This window comes from Mastomys coucha, unplaced genomic scaffold (assembly GCF_008632895.1).
Source record: "Mastomys coucha isolate ucsf_1 unplaced genomic scaffold, UCSF_Mcou_1 pScaffold23, whole genome shotgun sequence".
Classification (NCBI taxonomy): domain Eukaryota; kingdom Metazoa; phylum Chordata; class Mammalia; order Rodentia; family Muridae; genus Mastomys; species Mastomys coucha.
The window spans coordinates 52,412,858-52,436,044 of NW_022196906.1; the positions used below are offsets into that span (position 1 = coordinate 52,412,858).

At 50.3% G+C, this 23,187-nt stretch overlaps 1 protein-coding gene across 10 annotated transcripts in view; it reads right to left on the reverse strand.

Annotated features, from left to right (window-relative positions):
- The window catches only part of Ccdc33 (coiled-coil domain containing 33), a 99,485-nt gene that overhangs the window by 52,590 nt on the left and 23,708 nt on the right, over window positions 1-23,187 (reverse strand). For 4 of the 10 annotated variants that reach the window (XM_031343438.1, XM_031343441.1, XM_031343437.1 and 1 more), the window contains exons 3-8: window positions 12,521-12,583; window positions 11,065-11,198; window positions 6,260-6,369; window positions 5,076-5,183; window positions 1,856-1,947; window positions 898-1,018 (exon numbers count right to left, since the gene is read on the reverse strand). In XM_031343438.1, the coding sequence (XP_031199298.1) occupies window positions 898-1,018; window positions 1,856-1,947; window positions 5,076-5,183; window positions 6,260-6,369; window positions 11,065-11,198; window positions 12,521-12,583 (628 nt within the window). Of the gene's footprint in view, window positions 1-897; window positions 1,019-1,855; window positions 1,948-5,075; window positions 5,184-6,259; window positions 6,370-11,064; window positions 11,199-12,520; window positions 12,711-23,187 lie in introns of all 10 variants that reach the window. The other 6 variants (XM_031343443.1, XM_031343442.1, XM_031343439.1 and 3 more) reach the window with 4 other exon arrangements.

The following is a 23,187-nucleotide window of genomic DNA, read 5'->3' on the forward strand; positions in this document are numbered from 1 at the left end:
ATAAAGAAAATATCTAATAAAAAAATAAAAAATAAAAAGTTAAAAAAAAAAAGCTGGGCAAAGCGAGCACCGGTAATCCCAGGACAGAGAGGCAGAGACAGGAGGACCACTGGGGCCTGCTGACCAGCCAGTTCAGTGAGCTCAGTGAGCTCCAGGTTCAGTGAGATTCTGCCTCAAAAGATAAGGTGAAGAAGGGCTGGCAAGGTGGTTCAGTGGTAAAGGTGCTTGCTGCCAAGTCTGATGACCTGAGTTCAAATCTTGGGATCCATAAGGTGGAAAGAGAAAACTTGAGTCCCCCTCTCAATAAGTTAACCTCTTGACTTTTATACTTGTGCTGTGGCATGTAAGTACCCCTTCCCCCCAAAAAAATTTAAAAACATAAAAACAATAAAGTGGAAAACACTGGACATCGACCTCTGTTCTCCACATGCACACATGTGTACACATCCTCCTCTTCCTCTTCCTCTTCCTCCTCCTCCTCCTCCTCCTCCTCCTCCTCCTCCTCCTCCTCCTCCTCCTTCTCCTCCTAAGGGTTTCACTCCCACAGTTCCGGATCCCCCTGCTCTTTTATCTTCCCTAGCCCCTGATAACACTACGGTATTTTTGTCCCTATGACTGTTAACTTGAGGTGCCCCATGACAGGTGGAATCCATACTGTTTGTTGTCTCCTCTCCTCTTCATCATAGCTCTGCTAGTCCATGCTGGCTCCTTACTAAATTAGACATGATATGGGTAAATGTTCAGCACCTCTGGGAGCCCTGAGGGCAGGTCCTGGGCTGCACAAAAGAACGACCCTGGACAGCAGTGTGAGGTACAGTAGCCGCTTTCAGCAGTCAGCTGAGTTGCTGGCTGGCACCATGATGAATGGGCGGGGCCATGGCCTGGAAGGAACCATACCTGAGGATAGCCGGTCTGGCTGACTCGAGGCACATCAAAGGTCATTGGCGATGAGATAGGGAAGGAAACCTGGGTGAGGGGCAGCCCCAGAGAGGCAGGGTCCTGCCTGGCCTGCTGGGCCCTGGAGACACAAGGAGACAGTAGTTGGCACTCTGACCCATGACCACCCTGACATCTGAGACTCACACTTAGACTCTGGGCAGAGGAGAAGGGGAGAGTGCAATGCTCCACCTCACTTAGGCCAGGACCTCGGGACATGCTGGTGAGCTCTCACCCAAGCCTTAGAAGGCTTATTTGGGTCAGGAGATGACAGCTATACAGCTGAAGCTCCCAGACTTCCTTAGCAGCGGCCTGAGGTGTACCTTGGCTGTATCAGAGTAAGTTAGCTTTACTGTCTTTAAAATGGGTCTTGCCTTCTCACCTCACCTTTCAAAGATGTTAGCAGGGTTCCTCCTGAAATGTGGGACTCCTGGCTTATGCGTAAGGGGTAAAGGGAGCCTGTGGGGAAGGTGCACGCACGTGCCCGTGTGTGCACGTGGTGCTTGCAGTTTGCGTCCATTGGAGGATTATGATCACTGCAGCAGACCTCATGTCATCTGCTTTTGGAGACAGCCAGCGGCAGGATCCTTAAACCCCAAACCTTACAGGGAGAAGGGACTGTGAGGTTGTGGTCTTAGAAGGGCAGAGGTGCCCCTGGGCAGGAAAGGGGCCTCTCTTGGCCCCCTTAATTCTGGCTCCTCCTTGCTCGTCAGACTGGATCTCCCCTACATGCTCAGAGACCTCAGGAGAGATCCCCACATTCCTTTTCCAGGGGCTCAAGGTCTTCTGGTGAAGTCTGCTGCGGGGAGCTCACTAGGGCCTCAGATCAAGGTGTGTGGGGAGCATAGAGGGAATTTAGGAGAAGGGAAGGCTTTGCCCATCCCAGCCCCCTGCCCCTCCTCAACCAGCTCCAACTCACTTAAACTCAGTATAGTTGGGAACGACCCGAGCAATTACCACCAAGGGGTTAGGGTTGTTGACTAATGGCTCATTGACTCCTTGAAGAAAGACCTGGAGAAGAGAAGAAGCAGGTGAAGGCTTGTGGCTGAGGCCCTCCCAGAGGAACAGCCAGACCCTCCCTCCCTATCCCTGACATCTCTCCCACCCCCATGTCCCTACATTTGCCATGATCATGTGACCATCATGCCTCTGCCTATCCCTGGGACCTGGTCCTTCTTGCCCCTGCTCCCCTTGCTCAAAGCTTCTCTACTTCCGGAAGTCACCCTCTGGATCTGACTGGGGCAAGTGCCCCTGATTTCCTGGGGCATTACTGGAATTCAGCTGCTCTGAGGGACAAGGTGTGCAAGCTTGAGTCCAGGTCTGAGAGGAGGTCCAGACAATTATGTGTTCTGGGGCAAAACTCTGGTCATGGAGCCTCCTTGGTTTCAAGAGGGAGTTCTCTGATGGGAGCATGAGACAAGAGGACAGTTTGTAAACCTAGGGCACTAAGCTCAGGACAGGTTTCTCCAACCATGTTGGTCATATGGGAAACTTTCTGATTTGGTGTTCATTAGCTCTGGGGTCTGTTCACTGCAGGGCTTTTCCCAGCAAAAGGTGGTTGGGAAGTCAGTCCTCACCATGAGCATTGCCTGGCCATCCCTCGTTTCATGGCTCTTACCATGTTGCCAAAGTCTGTAGTGTAGGTGTTTGCCTGTCTTCTCCTCTGCCGACATTTCTTGCTGGCTCCCCAGGCCCTTCTTTTTTACTATAAATCTCTCTTTCTCTCCTATGCTAATACATTCTTGCTTTTGCTTTTGCACAAACCAGCTTCTCTCCCTGGGTGTCTCCACCCCCTTCCTTTGCCAACCCATTCTGATAGCTGCTTGTCCTCTACTAGGTTCTGTGAAGGCACCCCTGGCTTCCTTCTGGTCACTGCCACTAAACAAGCCATTCCCCGTGGCCTCTGCATTCCTCCTCTGTAGCACTCATCAGGATTGGAGCTTATAACTTAGCCCTTGTTTGTTCTCCATTTGATATAATTGGCATGGCAGACACAAGCAGCCAAGACTGCTGACTTCTAAGCTTTTAGCGTAGAGCCTGGCACAAAGCTAACATTAGCAAGGTTTGGGGCACTGAAGAGGAAATGGAGACTGATGAAGAGAGAAGGGCCTCTGGGCTTCTGAGTGTTAAGGGGAAGGGTGGAGGAAGAGAGAGACCTAGGGACAGATTGGGAGCAACACAGTGACCTTAGGGAGGGTGGAGTTGAACCCTCCTCAAGGGATGGCTGTGTCCTAAGGAGAAAAGGCAGGAAAGGCAGTGGCCCTTAGGCGTAGCTAAGAGGTCATTTCCTCTCTGGGTCTGCCCCAGCTGGGAAAACCTTGGCCAGACCCAGACCCTCTTTAGGCTTCAGTTTTCCAACCTATATGTTGAAATTTTGGGTTCTCTGGCTCTAACCTCTAGTGCAAAAAGAAGCCCGAAGGTAGGGATTCTCTTTGAAGGAAGCCCTTCCCTCACCTCATTACCCTTCCCTTCTGCTTGGACCCATCTCTGCTGGGCTGCTGGTGGCTAACTCCACACCAGTGTGATCTGATAAGCACGTAAATCATCCTTAGTGCTTTTGGCTCTCAGAGGAGACTCCCAGTGAGCCTCTGATGTCATTGGAGGTCTGTCAGGCCCTATTGCTCACAAGAACGCCAACAGGTATGAGGGCTGAAGGTAATGGTCTAGGTGTGTCTTTAGGGGATGGATAATTTACATCTGGTGTGTGCTGACTCCGGTCAGGTATGGATGACACAGCAGTGTCAGCACCCCTGCTAGTGACAGCCTGGTGAGAAGCTGAAGCAATTTCTTTTCCAACCGTGTCCCCTCATTGACCATCAGCAAAAGAGGTCCTGTGGCTGTACCGGAGACAGTCAGGAGAAAGGTCTGTGCTGGAGCAGGGAATGGGTGGGTGGGCTGCTTCGGACAGGGGAGCTCAGACTCAGACAAGCCAGAGACTGAGGCAGGGATGGGGCAAGTCCACAGCTGTGGGGATGTGGCCCCTTCCCTGGATGAAGCTTGGGCACAATAAGGCCATCTTGGTTTTAGTCTTTCTTGTTCTATATGTTGGACTGTCAGTTCTGTGACTCGGGATCTCTGAGCTCTTATATCAGACTCACTTTGTGTCTCAGTGTCCCCAGATGTGATGTGGGACGAGAGGATAGTTACTGCCTCGCCAGACTCATGGTGTTACTTGGCGAAGGATCAAGTCAGGTCTGCTGGGGTATCGAGAGGCTTGAGTCAGAGCCCTGTGGATTGCACACAGATATTTGTGGATGTGAGTGTGTTGCCTAGGGAAAGGCTCAGGGCCTGGATCACTGGGCCGTATGTACCTCAAGCATCAATCATTCCTCCTGAAGCGGTCCTTGAGCTGAAAGGTGAACGATCATGGTACGGGGCAATGCCTGGCCTGCTAGTACATGCGATGCGAGTGTATGAATAGCTGTTGGGAAAGTGAGTGAGTGAATGATTTTGCAAATACTCAAGCATTAGATGAGCCAAACCTCAGGAAGGCCAGGGAGGTTTTGTCTGGGAGTCTTAGGCCTTAGGTTATGGGCCATTACCTCACCAGGGAAGAACAGGACTGAACACAGCCAAGGGCTGGACCAGGGTATGGGAGACCAGCTCTTCCTTGCTCCCAGGAGTGCAAAAATCCATGGGAACCTGTGTTGCTTCCTGAAGTATGTGAGGAACATAGCTGCCACTTAGCCTTTCTTCTTCATCCAAGGGCAATACAGGGAGGAGAGGCCAGGATACTTTTGCTCCAATCAGGAATTGTCGTCACAAACTTGGGCTATTTTGTTGTTGAAACTTTTAATATTTTTAAATGCACTCTTATTTTGAGTGTGGAAGGTATGCTTGTGTCATGTTGTATGCGTGCATGTGGTGTGTGTGTGTGTGTGTGTGTGTGTGTGTGTGTGTGTGTGTGTAGGCCAGAGAACAACCTTGTAGAGTCAGCACTCTATGTTAGCTTATCAGGTTTCCACAGCAAAGCTTTACCCATTAAGTTATCTCACTAACCCCACAAGCTAATTTGGGAAGGTCTCATTGCTTTTTTTCCCTGTTTCATTTCTTTCACAGACACTTCTGCTCCATACACGTAGGTCACTTAGAGGCAACTAAGTATTCTATCTGTCCCTATAGTACCCCTATGCTGGTACCTCCAGAGCTGTATGGTCACAGCCAATGTAGTGGGGTAACAAGCTGCCCTTCCGAACCACAGTGGCATACAGGCAGGTCTTGGCAGTGGCTTCATCTTCTTTCTTAGACTGCATAGGATGAAGGCAGGATAGAAGGTACATAGGATGAAGAGTGTCTGAGGGGCAGAGCCTGGCCATAAATCCAGCCCTGTGCGGACACTCGCTTAGCATTGCTCCATTGGGATTCCAGCGGTAATTAAAGCTCATGGTCCCTGGGAGCCCTTCCAAGAAGATCATCCAATAAATCTCCCCTTTTCCATTTGAATATTTCATTGCCCTCACAGGGACTACTGCTCGCCTGCTCTCTTGGTGAAGATGTGATAATAGGGCCTGGGCTGTAAGTGGACACAGGGTTAGGGGACTGGCAGATGCTCCAGGAGGCCAGATTCAGGCCTAACTCCAGGGTCTTTGGGGGTCTTTGCTTCCCTACCTGCCCTGGTCCCTCTTCTGTAGTCCTGGAGCCCAGGGAAGATAATGACCTCTGGCACCATAGTTGAAGAATTGCTTGGCAAGAAGGTTAGTGCCAGGACCTGGGGGGAGGTGTGGGGAAGGAAGCCACACATGCTGAGTGCTTCCCGTGTGCCCGGCACTTTAGCCAGCACCACAGTGGCGCCTGTCCAGAGGCGCCTTGTCTTACCCTGTGGAGCAATGGAGGGCCAGGTAAAGTGGCCTCCCGTGGGCATACAGCTAGAAAGCGGCAGAGCTGAGAGACAAACCCAGATAATCCGATCTCACTCTGTGCTTTCCTTTGAAAGGAAGGATTCTGGAGTACATGTCGAGGGTAGAGCAAAGGGAGGCTTCTGCTCCTCTATGGTCCAGTACCAGGCACACAGTAGGTGTTTAGTAAATACTTGAGCAATCAGAGTGAATCTTCTCCTTCACAAATCAGCTCTAAGGAATCCAGTCCCAGGCTGAGAAGCTGGACTCTGTTCCGGGTGGGTGCTCAGTTGTTCCCCTGGCAGGGTTCATTCCAAAGAATGTTGGCCTGCCAAATATATACTCCACATCTCCGGCTTGGGAGGAGCCTCACCTAGACCCACCCTCAATACTATCCTCAGAGAACTAGGAACATCAAAGTACTTCCCATCAGATCTCCCCTACCCAGCCAGAGGTTAGGCCCAGAGCTAGGGCTTGCTTGGGCTTACCTTTTTTAACTTAAAGTGGTATGGGTGGAAGATGCGCAGGTATTTAATGGGGATTGCATAGGACACCAGCTCCTCCTTCTTATTGTTGTCCATCACCTTGAGGATCACATCTGGAGAGGAGGGGGAGGAAGCTTTTCTAGTGATGTGAGACAGTGAAGGGTAATGGGACCTTGCTGAGACCAGACAGCATGGAACACATGGTGGGCTGCATACCTTTCCTTGTGTAGCTATTTGCTTAGAATTGCAACACTCCCTTCTGGAGGGAGGAGGGAGGAGGGAGGAGGGAGGAGGGAGGAGGGAGGTCATACAACTTAGAAAGTTACAAACCCCTACCTAAGAGTATAACAGCAGTTGACACCTGGCAAAATGAGACTCTCCAGTGGAGTTGCCTGAAACTTGGTCCAGAAGCTCCACAATGCAGCTTTTGTACATTGCCACCCATGGTGAGGGTGAGCTTTCCAGCCATACAGCTGTCTCTGAGTCACCTGTGCTCCTGTAACCATGATTTGTCAACTTGGCACAAGCTATAGTCATCAACAGTTAGGGAACTACCTCCATCAGACTGAACTGTAGGCATGCCTCTGAGGGCATTTTCTTAATTGCTGATTGGGGGCAGGGGTGAGTCCACTGTGGGCAGTACCATCCTTAGGCAGACGGGCATGGTCTGTATGAGAAAAGTAGCTGAACAAACTAGAGAAAGAAAGCTAGTAAGCAGAGTTCCTCCACTGATTTTTGCTCTAAGTTCCTGTCTAGAGTTCCTGCCAGGGCCTCGCCAATGATGCACCTGTAAGCCAAAGAAACCCTTTCTTCCCCAAGTTGTTATCAGTCAGCAATAGGGGAGGAAATTAATACAGTAAGTCCTTACCCACGTTCCTTGAAGTAATCTAAATAAGCTTACTGGTTCATCCAGCTAGACTTGAGAGGAATCATTAGTTTGTCATGACACCACCTGGGGTAAACATTTCCCCCCCAGGGAAAGTCACACAACATGTGTATATGTAGGAACCCTTCCCCCAGGCATTATCTGTATTCCTATCCAAGGCAAGGCTTCATATCAGGTGCTGTTAGCTTCCAAGTCCAGGAATGGACACATAGGACCAAGCTCAGTTGCACAAGGCTATAGACATGTGTGAACACAGTGTTACAGGCAAGCAGTAGTAGGGCAGGACTGTAGGACCAAGACCCCTTCTCTTGGTCATACACACTCCCACCAACGCCTCATGTGGGTTGGGAAGGAGGGTGTCCCTCATGTTTCAGGTAGAGAAACAGAGTCTCGGTAAAGAGAACAATTTACGCAAGAATACTCTCGATATAAAGACCTATAAAAAGTCTCCTCCGTGGGGCTGGAGAGATGGCTCAGCGTCAGGAGCATTATTTGCTCTCCAGGGGACTCAGCTTCGATTTCCAGCACCCACATAGCAGCTCACAACACTGGTAACTCCATTTCTATCCTCTTCTGGCCTCCGAGGACACTGCATGCATGTGATGCACAGACAGACAGGCAGACAAAATACCCGTACTCAAAAAATAAAAATAAATAATTTTAAAAAGGCTACTCCAAGTAAACTAAATTCTTTGGGGGAGGTTAGATTTTTATTTAGTGTCATTTTTTGTGGATGAGTGTCACCTCATGTATGCATGTTCACCACATGAGAGACTTCGTGCCTGCAGAGGCCCGAAGAGGGTGTCAGATTCCCTAGAAATGGAGTTACAGACAGATGTGAGCTGCCATGCAGGTACTTGGAACTGAGTCCAGGTCCTCGGCGATGGCAGCAGATGCTTTTAAGCACTGAGATCTTTCTCCAGTCTCTCCTCCAAAGACATTAAAATTAAGATCAACACACCATTTTAGTGAACACTTTTACATTGTCTCGTAAAATCAGGACAAACTTTAAGGAGAAAGCCAACGTCCTGGAAATGACCATGGCACCCACTTGTGGGCACCTGCTGTATTCCAGGCATGGTGATAGCAAGCACCCAGCTATTATTCCTACGGATTTTTATGGTAAACATCATCACCTCTCTCTCTAAAATAAGGTCAATGGCATTTGGAGGGGCCATAGAGCGGGAGCAATATCCTACAGCTAGGATATGGGCAGTGAGGAGGTTGGCTTGGCGACTCTTAATGCCTTTCTCATTCTTGGAAATCTGTGATTTGAAAAGGAGGAAGAGATGGGGGATGAGAAAAGAGAAGAAGGATAAAGGGGTGGGGGGAGGGAAGATGAAGCTGGAAGAAGGAGAAGCTAAAAGAGATCCAGAGTAAAACGGGCAAGGGAGGGCAAGGAATATGTTTGAGGGGTATCCTCCCCCAAAGGACATTTCAGCACCAGGAAGTGGTGCTTCCCCAGCCCTGTGTACTCCTCCCACACGCAGAGCAGACTGACTAGGGGGTGGGAAGGAAGCCATTCTTTCTCAGTCTTCTTTATGGCTACCCAGTACACTTAGAGAAGGGACCCTCCTTGCCAAGAGCAGGCTACATGGGATTCATACCCAGTAGGAAAGAGGCACCAGAAAGTCTCACAGTTGACCAGAAGAAAGTGTAATAGCTCCGAGATGAGAAGTCAGTACGTCTGGGTTCCCCTACCAAGATGCTTATTTGCTTCCTCTAGGAAGTCACTTAGCCTCTCTGAGCTTCCGTAGAGCATTAATACTTTAAACAACCCAAACAGAAAGCACCACACTCAATCCCTAAGATTTCTGAGAAAGGACTGTGTGCATATGAATGAGCAATCTTTCCACCCCACTCCCCCCCAGCTTCCCCTTGTTAACCATCTGCAGCTCTTCACACACTCACACATCTCTGAGCAGACCTGAGAGGATCCTTGGCTACTTTGGTCTGGTCTTGGCTGGGGTATCCCAGGATTCCCAGCCAAGACCAGACCAAAGTAGCCAAGGAAGTTGTAAACTTGTACCCGCTTTGGACCCCCCAAATCGACTGAGATTTTATGAGACCTCGCGTCTGCCTGTTTTAGAGCGGCCTGCTTTTTGTAGGAAACCAGCTCTGAGCTGTAACTGGGGGGGAATGGTCAGTCTTATCTTCCTGTTCCAAACATGCTTCCTTGGCTTCCTGTTTGGGCACTGAACCCTTCCTTCCTCCTTCCACCACTCCTTATGTGTGGTCAGTGCTCTATTTTGGCTACCCACCCACTGTGGTCTTGACCCAGGGTGTAAAATCCCCCCTTTGCCTTTTATTAGTGTGTCCTTGAGCTACCTCCCACCCTTCTCTTGCCTCTTGGCCTGGCCCCCAATTCCCCACCCCCACTGTAGATATCACCACAGCAACCAGTTCCATCTAGGTTCCAACGAGCAGCTTCGATCTGTAAAGAGGCGCCTGCCAATATACCCTGACTCATGTGGTCTCCTCACCCTGCTGCCGCTCCACTCTCTCCTGTAATTAGTCCTGCCTCCTGCTACACAAAAGACCCAAGACTACACTACTGACCTCGGCACATCCTTCCTCATTTCACCCCAGTTGTGCATGGCAGGAGGTCCACTCACATCATTACACACACACACACACACACACACACACACACACACACACACACACACACACACGAGAGAGAGAGAGAGAGAGAGAGAGAGAGAAAGAGAGAGAGAGACAGAGAGAGAGAGAGGAGAGAGAGAGGGAGGGAGGGAGGGAGAGGGAGAGGGAGAGGGAGAGGGATGTGGCTACAGTATAGACAGCACATATTATACAATGATATACACATGAACCAGCCTGCACACAGGTCCTCACAAAGGCATGAATGTATAAGCACACATCTGCATCTGTGTAAAATCCCCCTTTTCTCACCTCTTCCGTGTCTTCTTAAACCATCTCCACAGCTCCCCTACTTCTTTTACAGGAAGAAAACTATTCTCTTGCCTGACTATGGCTAGCCTTCTCCCCAGGTGCAGGAGCCCACTGTGTTATCTCCTTCCCTCTCACAGTCTCTTGATTGCTGTCAGCTTTTGGCTCTGTGAAGTGAAAAAGAAGCCCTGCCTAAACCCCTGGGGGAGACCTCAAGGGGAGCAGTGAAAGTCTGACCTCTCTTCTAGAGCCATCTGCAAGAAGGGAGGATGATGTTCTGACTGGCTGAGTTCAGGGACATGACAGGGGTCCTCAGCTCTGTGCTGCAAGTGGCCAATGCCAGTGCTCCCAGGCTGATCTGACACCAGCAGTTCATACTTGAGTATGTCCAACCCAACCTCCCACTTGAGGGGGATAGTAGATGCCCCCACAGTGAGAAACACACTGAGGGTACACTTGCATGAGTGTGTACTGATACATGGCCCAAGGCCCTGGAAGACTAGCCAGGGATAAAAATCTATTCTAGCTAGAGGCATTAATCAAACAAACCCAAATTCAGCTAGAACCTTGAGCTCTGGTGACAAAACCCAGGACTTGTGTTCTATAAATTCCCTAAGCCTCAATGTTCTTCCCTAAGTAGCATAGTTCCTCTTAGGAGGTGGCGACTCAAATAATGGATGCGTGGGGACATGCTACAAAACTATAACGTGCCATTTCAGTGGGACATGGCAGTAATAACAACCATGAAAATAATCACAACCGTCATAAAAAACGATAAGCTCACATTGTCTGGAAAATTCATTTATGTGGAACAACTCATTTTTCCAGCAGGCTGGGGAGATGAGGCGTGATGGGATTATGATTTTTTTCTTTTTAAATGCTTTTATCGGAGCCCAGGGAGGTGTTCAGCTGGTCTCCAGCTGTGTTGAGAGCGCCTGCTTTTGCCTTCCATGGCAGGTGGGGCTCTAGCCACTGTGTCTCCCACATGCCAATGCCCAGCCCCCAGCCTCACCTTCCCGTCCTATGTCCTCTGCCTGGATCTCCACATTCACTGTGTCCCCCCAGACGGGGGCTCTGGTGGGTTCTGAGGTCACAGAGGTCATCGCTTGAGGGCTGCGATTGTTGGCTTCCTCTGATGTGGTTTTTCTGGGGAGGAGGGGCAGTTGAGTTAGAGAGTGGCTTCTTCTTGGGCTTTGCTGTGTGGACAGGGTAGACAGGAAATGGGTAGCTCTTCCCACACAGACACACTCATATCAGCCTGGGCTTAATGGATGCTCCCCCAACCCCACCCCCGGCTTCTCCCTTCAGCTGTCCTGTTTGGTGACCACACCATCTTGTTGGCCACTGCTGGGGCCTTTGCTTAAATACAGAAGCCAGAAGCTCACAAGAAAAGCAGGACAGATGTTATATCTGTCTGTGACTTCCTGCCCCTTGCTAAAGAGGGCTCCTGGCAGGCACCTATATGCACAAACCCCATCTGGACCCTCTTCTCTGGGGTCTGTTCCGTGGGAGAGTGCATCTGGATGACAGTTGGCTGTGTGCCACCCACCTAAGCAGCTCACTCCTGGCTTTCATTCTCTAAGTGTGTGGCCCTGAGTCCCAGGCTGGCCAGATGCCTCAGTTCTGAATCCTTTCAGTGGGATATACCCATCCTGGGATGCTCATTGTGTCTCCATCCCTGGGCTGGACACTGGGAGCTGGGTGTAAGACAGAAGAGAAAGCTTCCCAGCCCTTGAGCACTCGGACTCTCAGGGGCAGGCTGTGCAGGTGAGAAAGGAGCCTGGGTTTTCTGCAGTTCAGTCTAGACAGTAGGTGTTAGGGAATGACTGCTGCCCCTGTGTTCCAGGGCCATTAGACAGCTCCATAAAAGAATGAAGACCCTTGTGTTATTTTCAGGCTGTAAATGGTGCTGCTACATTATAGCAATCACGGATGAGCAGTGCCTGACCCAGCCTGCATGAGGGGAGCTACATCACACACCCAGCAGGGGGCGCCTGGTCCATCCCCCCCCCCAACCTCTGTCATCCCTTTGTCCTATCTCTGTGACCATGGCTGATTGAGGGGTGCCCGAATGAGCTCCTCCTGCCATTCTATATCTCCATTCTGTCTTTATAGCCATACCTGCAAAGCCACAGAGCAGAGAGCTCCCAGGCTTTGCCATCGGCCCACCATGCTGGAATAAATGCATGGAGACACACCTCAGCTTCCCACGCAGGTGCTCTGCACCTCTGACAGAGGCAGAGGAAGACAGCAGCAGCAGCAGCAGCGGTGGCCATGGAAATGTGGGCGCACTAAGGACACGCAGGAAGGAAAGCAGGCCCTCCCACATGTCACACGTCACAAACCTGCCCCCTCACAGGCTCATCCTTGGGAGCCTCTCAGGGATTTTCCAAATGACTCCATGTGCATAGAAAATATAAAGACCAAGGATGTGGAAAGTCAGGACAGGACTGATAAGGACCCCTCACCTGTCCTTGTCAGCCTGTCTTCTTCCTCCTGCCCCTGTTGTCTCTCCTCCTTTATCCAAGGCTCTGGGGGTTTTGCAGGAATGAGTCAGATGTTAAAGATGTAAGAAGTTAGATGGAGCTTTCTCTCAGGACCAGGAAGAGTTAAGTCTCCTCCAGCCCAGCCAAGAGGTGGTCAGGACAGGTGAGCAAGCTGAAAGGAGGCAGGGAGGAGACCCAGGGGAAAGGGGTGCGGGGTGGGGGTGGGGGGTGGGAGGAGAGGTGAGGGGGTGGGGAAGGAAGCTTTTAGCAGGTGGGGGAGTCTTTCAGGATAATGGCTTTTCCTGGCACAGCTGACTGACTCCTCTGGGCCCTGATGAGAATCTAGAACTGGAGCTGGGGGTGGGGAGAGCCTTCTGATTCCTTCTAGGGTGGAAGTCAGCGACCAGAGACTCCTGACTCCCAGTCCAAAGTCTACATTGTGATCCTGGCACCTGGCTGAGTTCTAGGTTCCACAAGCTCACTGGAGCTCAGGCCTCTCAGTACAACCTCAGAGCCCAGGGGTTCTCTCTAAGCCCTCACCCCTTTCAGCTGTCTACCAGAATTTAGAATCCTCTCTCCCCATCTCCAAAGCCCCATCCTTGCTAAACAGCCTGGCAGCTTCAGTCATGGGCTAAAGGAACTGGAGCCTGTTTTCTCAGGCCTCAGACCTAGTCCAGTCTCAGCAGGATAGGACTGGGGTTCAGTGCAGAGGAGGGGTGCAGCTACCTTGAGCCCCAAGCTGTAGAAAAAATGTAATCTCCAATAAGGCCTACACCTCCCCCAGGGTGCAAGAGGAGTGTGTCTGATAAATCGCAGGCCTCCGAGCCTGCATCACCTGGGGCTCCCACCCCTGCCTCGTGAGAGGGGCCAGGTCCAAGCGCAGCTGTGAGTGGGAGGGAATGAGACGCTTCTTGTCTTTTTATTTTTCTTCAAGGTCACAACTTAGGGGAAAATGCAGTATCTATCTGCTTCCCACAGGCTGCCGCTGAGGGTTGGAGAGGTGGACAATCAGCAGACACGGATGGAGGCTGAGGCACGTGCACACACACACACACACACACACACACACACACACACACACACATATACACATGCACTCTCGTGCACACGCACACAGATTGGCATGCATGTACATACACATTGTTTCAATTTGTATGCCCCACTATATACCCATTCTCTCCCCTGACACTGACCCCACTGTGTGTATGTGCATGAGTGTACATGCATGTATGAATATGCACATGCATGTAGAGGCTAGAAGTTGACTGTAGGTATCTTCTTCTATCTCCATCCTTTTCGAGACAGGATTTTTCAGAAGAGATTTGGCTAGACTAGCTGGCCAATAAGGCCCAAGCATCCTCCTGTTTCTGTATCCCCAGGACTGGGGGTGGAGGCAGCATGGTTTTTACATGGGTACTGGGAGTTGATCTGAACTCAGGACCTCATGACTGCTCCACATGCACTTTACTGACTGAGCCACGCCCATCCCTCTCCTTACTTCCCTGGCAGTCTGCTAGCCTCCCGCTGCCTCCGCTGTTCCCCAGGCCCATCTGCGCCATCTCCCCCACAGTCCTTTGGGCCTCACAGTCCTTCCAGAACTTCAAAAAAAATCTACACAGGAGGTCTGACTTCTCCTGAGAGTCAATCCCAGGATAGACCACCAAGAGAGCAAAGCAAAGAGAAGGGCCCCATTTCAGTCTGTCTGGTTGCTGGGGTCCTGGCACGCTTCCGTAGGATGGATAGAACCAAAGTAATGCTTCCAGAAACGTGGGGAAGGAAGCACTCAAGCAGGCTCTGGGAATAAATGAAGGACAGATCTTTAGATGGGTATGTGGCAGACCAAAGGTTCTGCTACCCTTCAAAGGGGTCCACCATGATTCTGTTGATGGCTCACCTGGAGGAACTTAGGAAGACAGGTTCAGACTAGATGTTCTTGAGGTCAGCTTCCAGGACCAGGCAATCCTCCCAACCTGACCCCACAGCCTTCTTCAAGTCAGCCCCTGAGCCAAGGACACCAGCTTCCTAATCTTCTAGCAAGCAAGTGGCAGCCAGACTCCCAGGCCTTAAGCCTCCAGGTAGGCATTTCACAGCCTGAAGACTTTTCCCCAAAGTCAAGGGCTGCATTCTTCTGCCTGAGCTTACCTACCATGGCTAGCAAGGGAAGGTATCTGGAAGAGGCAGGGCTCACAGAGACGTCCCCAGGAACAGATACCTTTCCATAGGGAAGGCTGGCAGATTTGGAGGTCAGGAGCCAGCTCAGGGCAAGCCACAGGGTGGGCAGGCTTGGGCAGTCAGGTATTTGGACCTCCTGAGTGGGCCCTTTCTGGAGTTCTCTTTATTCTAGACCACATTCAGGGTCCTTTGAGGTCACATAGAGGAAGGGAAATCCCTGATTCCTTCGGACTGGGCTAAGCCCCAGTGTAAATGCTGGGCAAAAAGCTACACCCTGGGAATCCTCAAAGAGAGAAGGGCTGGGCTGGAGAAATGGAGTAGTTAAGAGCACTGACTGCTCTTCCAGAGGTCCTGAGTTCAATTTCCAGCACCCGCACAGTGGCTCACAGCCAACTGCAACGGGATCCGATATACTCTTCTGGTGTGTCTGAAGACAGCTGCAGTGTACTCATATAAATAAAAACTAAATAAAAAAGAGAAGGGGGGGCTGGTGTGAGGCAGGTAGAGTCCAATCCAAAGCCTTGTCTCACCCCTCCATCACTCCCCTGCTTCATTCATCTCTCTTCCGGCTCCAGGGCTGTTCAAGTCCTTGTGGGCTCCTGGATAACTAGAGTCTGTCACTTCAGGCATAAATGAGCTCTTATCTTCTGCAAAGTGCTGGGCTCTCATCTTGAGTTTTATTGATTAATTGCAGACTAATGAACCATCGCTAATTGCTGCTTACACCTGGTAGGTCTGTGCTGATTACTAACTACACCTGGTTGGGCGTCTGTCCTGGTTAGGCTTTGTCAGTCTGAGACATAAACTTAGACATTCCTGGGAAGAGAGAATCTTAAGCAAGTTCCACTGTAGGCCGTGTCCTCCTTGGGCAGGTGGGCCTGGGTTGCATAAGAAGTGTAGATGAGCAAGCCAGGGAAAGCAAGCCAGGAACAAGCACTGGTTTCTGCTTAGCATCTGCCTTGAGTCCCTGCCTTGGCTCCCCTCTTGAGGGACTGTAACCTGTAAGCTGAACTCAGCCCTTTCTTTTCCAAGTTGCCTTTGGTCATAGTGTTTATAGCAATGTGGAAGCAAGCTAGGATAGCCTCCACTTACAGAACAGCTGACTGGAGCCAGGAAAGTATAAGCTGAGGGCTGGAGTCCCCCGCCAACAGGAACCAAACTCTGCCTTCGCTTTGGAAACAAGAAAGGGCATCTGGTCAAGCCAAAGCTCTTTAAAGGTCAGGCTGGGTGTGATGGTGCATCCCTGTGACTCTGGCACTTGGAAAGAGAAGATTACAAGTTCGAGGCCAGCCTGGTTTAAATAGCAAGTTCTAGGCCATCCAGGGCTTCCCGGTAAGACCTTGTCTTTTTTTTTTTTTAAATTTGTTTTTTTTTTTTTTAAATCTATTTATTTTATATAAGTACACTGTAGCTGTCTTCAGACACTCCAGAATAGGGAGTCAGATCTTGGGATTTGAACTCAGGACCTTCGGAAGAGCAGTCAGTGCTCTTAACCACTGAGCCATCTCTCCAGCCCAAGACCTTGTCTTAAAAAGCCAAAAGTGAGCTGTGAGACCGGCCTGTGCATCGTGTGCCACCAACTGGAGAAACAGCCCTTCCTGCCCCACTGCTGCCTTCTTCCAGGCATGCTTGCTTCTGTTGGGCAGCACTGTCCTTCAGGCTGTATCTCAGGAGTCTGGTGCCCTGGAGAGAGCTCTTGCTGTCCGGGGCTGAAAGTTCATCTCCGACTGAGCCCTCAAGGGACATGTGCTGAGTTGATGTGGGGAACATCTGGAAAGAATGCTTGTAACTACAGTCTAGGGTGGAGGTGTCTTAGGACAGCCCTACTTTAACCACTGCCACCAGCTGTGTTTACAGCTCTGGGACATAGGGAGGTTCTCACTGAACAAAAATTTGGAGGCCCCGAGCCTCGTGAGTAAAACCATATGGAGCAGGTGTGGGAAGGAAATCAGGCTACAGGGCTGGGGCCTTACAGGATGATGGAGTCCCAGGGCCCCCCAGGATATGCTCTGTAGCCTTGTCTCTTTCCCCAGGGGCATCCTTCTGGAAGACAAGGAGCCTTGATCTCTGCTAGAGTTGGTGGTCAGATGGGAACTGTTATCTTTCTCCGTTCCACTCCATGGCAGCCCATCTCTTCGGTCCAGCCCTTCACTCTGCAGGGCCTCAGCCTTCTTGCCTATTGCAAGGGGTTGATATCACTTCCCTCTCAGGGCCCTGCCCCCGTGAGTGTATGGGGACCTGAATTTGCTGGTGCTTCAAACAGGACAAAGTTGCACACGGGGGCTACGTTCCCCCCTGGAACTATCCCTCAAGTATGGTTACTATTATTGTTACTTTGGCCAAGCTCCACCCCATAGTTACTGAGGCAGGTCACCTGTGTGTCAGCCTCTACTTTCTTTACTTAGATGTTTTCCCTCTGGAGCTCCTTGGCCAAAGGCGGGGCAGGGAGGTCCAGGGCACAGGCTAGGTCTCTAGGCTGGTCACTGCACCTCTTTGGAAGGCTGAGTTAGGGCCTTGATGCCAATGGCCCTCCTCCAAGAGGGACAAGGGCTGCATAAAAGGTCGGTGCAGCTGAGAAGTTGAATGGGCGTTGGATTTTGGAATCCTGCATCTTCGCTTGGGGACCTCAAGGATCCTAGAAATGCTCTGAGCTTCTGGAAGCCCATATGCAAGATGGGCTCTGAAGCCTGCACACTCTCTGGGCACATCTGTCATTCACTTCTAGTGTCCTTTCCAATTACTCACAAGGACAGAGCCAAGGTCAGGCTCAGTGTGGGCCAGGGTCAGGGCTCAGTCCTGACTATGACTGTCTGGCCCTGACCTGCTTCTCACCCTTAGCCCCACTAAGGCAGGCCTGGCCACAGGCACAGAGGAACCACCCAAGCTGGCTCTGTCCCCACTCATTAGCTTGGGGCAGCAGGCAGCCAAGATAGCAGCTGCCAACACTGGCAGTCCTTCCCCAGACTTTGGCCAGGGATCAGAATCTGCAGGCCATCTCCTAGTGCTCCCCCATCCGGCCCACTGGGGTATCCCCACCTGTCAGGACCACTGCCTTCCTGGTCCCTGCTGAGCTGTGACTGACAGGTCTCTTTGAGCCAGGCTGGAAGATAGGTGCTGGACACTGGACAAGTTAGGGGAGTCCTGGGGCCCCGGGCACTGACCCAGCAGACCTGGGTGTGGAGTCTGCCTTGTATACTACAGCCAGGGCTCTAAAGAACAGAGAGTTTCCAGGCTAGCGAGCAAGCCAGACTACCAGACTTGTACCAACATGAAGGCCAAAGCTCATATCATGTCCATGGAAAGACTGAGACTTAGAAGCCAAGGGACTGCTTGGCAGTCACACCAGGTCAGGGCAGTGGGCCAGACGCTGGCTCTTCCTGATCCTAGTTTGACATCTTTCTACCGCCCTGTGGCTTTTTCTGCTGGGCCTCATGTGCCCAGTGTGACTGCTGGCTGAGGACTCCCTTACCCTGTGTCTTGTATTAGACCTGCCAGCATTACCCAAGGCTCTTCAAATGCTCCCACCTGAGGTGTTCAGGCACAGAGAGGTGAAGCAACTTTCCCCAAGTCACACAGCAAGTGAGAACAGCATCATATCCATCCATCTATCCATCTGCCCATCCATTCATCCATTCATCCATTCATCTATCCATCCATAACTAGCTTCCAGCTTCCTACATTCCATAGGATTTTGTAATAGGGAAAGAACAGTGAACAAGAGACCTAGTGGTTGCTTGTGGAATCAGTGGGACCTGATGAACAACAGTGAATAATCCCATAAAGACAGAGCTGTGGAAATCTATAGTCCAGTGGAGGATGGAAGGGGAGATGCTGGCCTGGGAAATCAGGGGTCTCTTCTTTGAGGAGGTTGGAAGAGGAATGAAAACCCTTGGGGTAGGAGGGAGCAGTGGTTCTGAAAGAACCGGGGGGTGTAATTATGGCTGGAGCAAAGATAGAAAAGGGGGGATCATGCTGCTGAGAAGTTCGAGGGACTCAACCATGCTGGCCCTGGAGTTCTTGATATCCTGGGAGCACGAGGGAGACATGGCTGCTATGGTACTTTGGTGCCACAGTAGCAAAGGGACACCTGACTTAGGAGGAGGTTGGAAAAGGTGGAAGATTGGATGTACCAAGAAAAGGTGGGCAAACAATACAGTGGCCTACCAGGAGGTGGAGACCTGTGGTCAAATTCAAGGGATGAGGGCATTGGCTCATTGGATAGGGCAGGATGTAATTCTTGATACCAGGATAGCAATGAGAAGACATGGAGAGTGTTAGGAGTGTGTAGCCATGGAGGAGACTGAGATGAGCCAACATCTAATGCTGTGTAGGAGACATGAGCAGCAAGGCCAGAGAGAGAGTGAGAGTAAGGTATCCTGGAAACCAAGAGAAGAAAAGGCTCTAAGACAATGAGCTGTCACCAGGGACTGGTGCCACCAGGAGACTGTTTTACACAGAGGATGTAGCTCATGAGGGACTCAATTATTTCCATAGAGTCGTGGATGGGATTGGAAGGTGGCTTGGACAGAGACCGGCAGAACCATAAAACAAACCACTGCACCGGCTGGGCTAGGCAGCTGTGCCTCTGCTGGCTGAGGCTACTGAAATGGCTTGGATCTTCTGTGGCTCCCACTAATGAACAGACGAAAGAGTAGTTTGGGTCTTCCTGCCCACCTATTACCCTGGCTATTAACCTGCCTGCCGAGAAGGCAATAAAGTCAAAGAGGACAGGAGTCTGAAACAAGGATCCCAGAATCCTCATCTGAGATGGGCCAACATGGCTGTGTGGAGCAGAGCAAGCCAAGCTAGATGACTAAACTCAGAACATCAGAGCCAGGGTGGAAATGCTTACAGTGTGGAGTTACATATGCATTAATGTATATGTATTCTGGTCTTATTGATGTATAATTGAGAAATAAAAATAATACATGTTTGAAGTATATACCATGATTTGACATACCTACTATGAATGATACCAGGTAATCAAGCTAACAGATCCACACTTTCATGGTTATCCTTTTGTACGTATGTGGTAGGGATGCTTACGATTCACCACATTTCAAGTCTATAGTGTAAACTTAACTATAGTTGCATACTGTATAGCAGATCCCCAAATGTATCCACCTTGTAGCTGGACATTTGAACTCTCTAACAGACCTGTCTGATTGACATCTCCCAGTTTTCTCCATCCTCAGACCCTGGCGCTACCCTTTAACTGTTTTGTGAGTTCAATGAGATTCCACATTAAATGAAATAATGTGGTCTGTATGTGCCCAGCTTATCTCACTTAGCATAGTGTCTATACATGTGTGCATGTATGAATGTGTGTATATATATATAATTATAATTAATTAATTAATAATTGTGTGTTCACAGGGTTGAGTGGTACATGTGCCTTGGTGTATGTGTGGAGGTCAGAGGACAACTTGTGGGAGTCAGTTCTTTCCTTCCACACGTGGGTTCCAGGACTGAACTCACATTGTCAGGCTTATGACCTGCACTCTTACCTTCTGAGCCATCTCACATGCTCCAGTGCTGGCTCCTCCTACCTTCCTGGTAATAGCTTTCTCAACAGGTGTGAAAAGGATGGCGTTCAAGCTCTGATTTGCAAGTCTGTGGTAATTGGTAATGTTGAGCACCTTTTCCTACACCTGTCTTTTAATTTACTATGTTATTTTATTGAGACAGTTACATATGGCCTGGGCTAACCTTGAATTCACTATGTAGCCAAGGATAACCTTGAAATTCTGATCTTCGTCAGTGGCCAAGTGCTCACCTTACAGGTGTGCACCATCAATGCTGGGTTTATGTGGTGCTGGGAATCAAAACCAGGACTTGGTGCATGCGTGCTAGGCAAGCAGTCTGACAACTGAGCTACGATTCCCGGTCTGTTAGTGTGACTTCTTTGGGAAAGTATCTATTCAGGTTCTTTGGATGTGTGCCAGCCTGTGTGAATGAGCATATGGGTATGTGTGTGTGCCTATACGTGTGTGTGTGTGTGTGTGTGTGTGTGTGTGTGTGTGTGTGTGTGTGTGATAGTGATGGTGCTTGGGATCAAACCCAGGGCTTGGTGTATCTTGGGCAAGCACTCTACTACTGAACTATGCTCCCAGCCGCCTTCACCCATTTTGATTTTTATTTCTTTGGGCTTTTGTTGTTGTTGGGGTTTTTTTGTTTTGTTTTTTGTTTTTGTTCGTTTGTTTTTTTGAGACAGGGTCTTACTGTGTATCCCTGGCTTGCCTGGAACTTGCTTTGCAGACCAGGCTGGCTCGAACTCTCTGAGATCTGCTTTCCCTGTAGCTGGGATTAAAGTTGTGTGCTGAGCCAGACAATGGTAGCACACGCCTTCAATTCCAGCACTTGGGAGGCAGAGGCAGGCAGATTTCTGAGTTCGAGGCCACCCTGGTCTACAGAATGAGTTCCAGGACAGCCAGGGCCACATAGAGAAACCCTGTCTTGAAAAACCAAATAAATAAATGAATAAATAAATAAATAAATAAAATAAAGTTGTGTGCTACCACAGCAGGGCCTTTTAAACATCAAGTTGATTTTCTGCTTCTGGGCTGGGGAAACTCTCTGTATGCTCGGGGTGTCGACTCCTCATTAGATGCGTGGTTTGGACACGCTTCAGACCATTCTGCTTTGTGTCAGTGGTAGCTTTCCTCTGTTGTACAGAGCTTTAAAGCTTCTTGTCACCACTTGTTTATTTTGCTTTCGTTGCTTATACTTTTGATGTCAAATTAAAAAAAAAAAAATCGTTGCCAAGACCAATGTAAGGATCCTAAGGAAAGCTGTTTACTCCTAGAACTTAACAGTTACAGATTTTACATTTGAATGTTTATAATTAAAAAGAAACATACTGAAATATTCATATGATGAAAGGTTTTAGTGGACTTCTTTATTGCTGACTTTGTTCTATATTGTAATCAGGCCTGGGAAGGCTTCAAGTTCTTTCTAGGGTTTAGCGACCAGCTCTAGGGTCTTGGGAATTCTTGGTCTTCCCTCTGGGATTTCTACCTGGAGCTTGGAGTTTCTGCACTGAAAGCCATCTCAGGGTCCTGGCAGCTGGGCCTTCATTTCCCAGAAGCCCTCCCTTCTCTTTTCATTTGCATCTCATTAGCACCACTTGGAGTTACTGGCAGCTCAGCCTGGAGCTCTGGGACCAGGCTGTAGCCTGGCACAGGCCCTGCTCTCATCATGAAAGGGGGAGTAGGGATGCATGCCTCCCACTTTCCACCCTACACGCTGTGCCACTGGGTCAGAGGGACTCGGGTGTTCTCGGCTCTTGACACTCTCATCCTAGGCTCATGTTCCCTAGGCTCCCTTCCTTTGCGTGTTCCCATAGCAACAGGGTGATGGTGCAGGGGTCTTTGGAGCAACACAGCCACCCAGCTACCCTCCCCTCCACAGCTCAGCCTGGGCTGGTGACAAGCAGGGCTTCAATCTCCTGAGATGATCAGTGATAATTGGTTTATGGAAATAGCTAAGAAGCCGAGGGATGCTCCCCAGTAGAAACCAGCCTCCCGCCAAGCCAGCTTTCTGCCACCTGTCCTTCCCTGGTTCCGAAACAGAGCTGGGAGAGGGGATGGGCAAGGAGCTAGACTGGGTCTGGTGAGGTTTTTCTAGGGAAACCAGGCAAGACCTTCACCTGTTGTTCTCCAGCAGAACCTCCATGCCAGCTTTCCCAGTGGGAGAGGAGATGTGAAAGGGCTGCTTGTCATCTTAGCAGGGCTTTTGTTTCCTTGGCCCATTGGTCTGTGTGCATGTGGAGTGCATTGCTGGAGAAATGGAGAATGAGATCTGAGATCTGCCTCAGCTCTGGGGACAGACAAGAAACATACGTGTTGTTGTGGCCAGGGGATCTACTCTGGAGGCTGCCTGGAGGAGGAGTGCTTTGAAAGTGAAGTTTTAGGGTTTGTGTATATGAGGGCTGGACAGGCATTCTTCAAAGGGGCCGAGCAGTGGGCAGGAAGTACCCACTGCAGGCAAGGGTGCAGGTAGGGAGATGTCAGAAGGAATGGTGGAAGGTCGCAGATGCCAGAGTCTCCTTTCTAACACAATACTAATGTTCAGCCTCCAGAGGAAGGGCTGGCTGAACCTACCGTGTTGTATCGTACGCTCTTTGAGGAGAACTGAGACTCATGAGATGGGCAGAAGACATGGTATGACAGGCCCTATCCATCAGGGTAAATCCAGCATTCACAAAGAGCATCGGGTTCATGTGTGTTGCCCTGAAGGACTAGATGTTCCACGGCAGAAATGTCTAGGAAGAGGTGAGGGCCCACAGGAGGGTAGCTACGAGCAGCGTGACCTCTTAGTGTCCCCCCAAAGCCAGGAGAGGCACAGCCCAAGTCTTTCTGTAACTGGAGAGCGAGGACTTGAGAAAGCTGCCTAAAGATTAAAGTAGGCAGAAAGCCAGTGGCAGAGAAAAAGTAGAAGTCCTTTCCCTCCCAGGCTCCTGTTTCAGAGCATTGGGG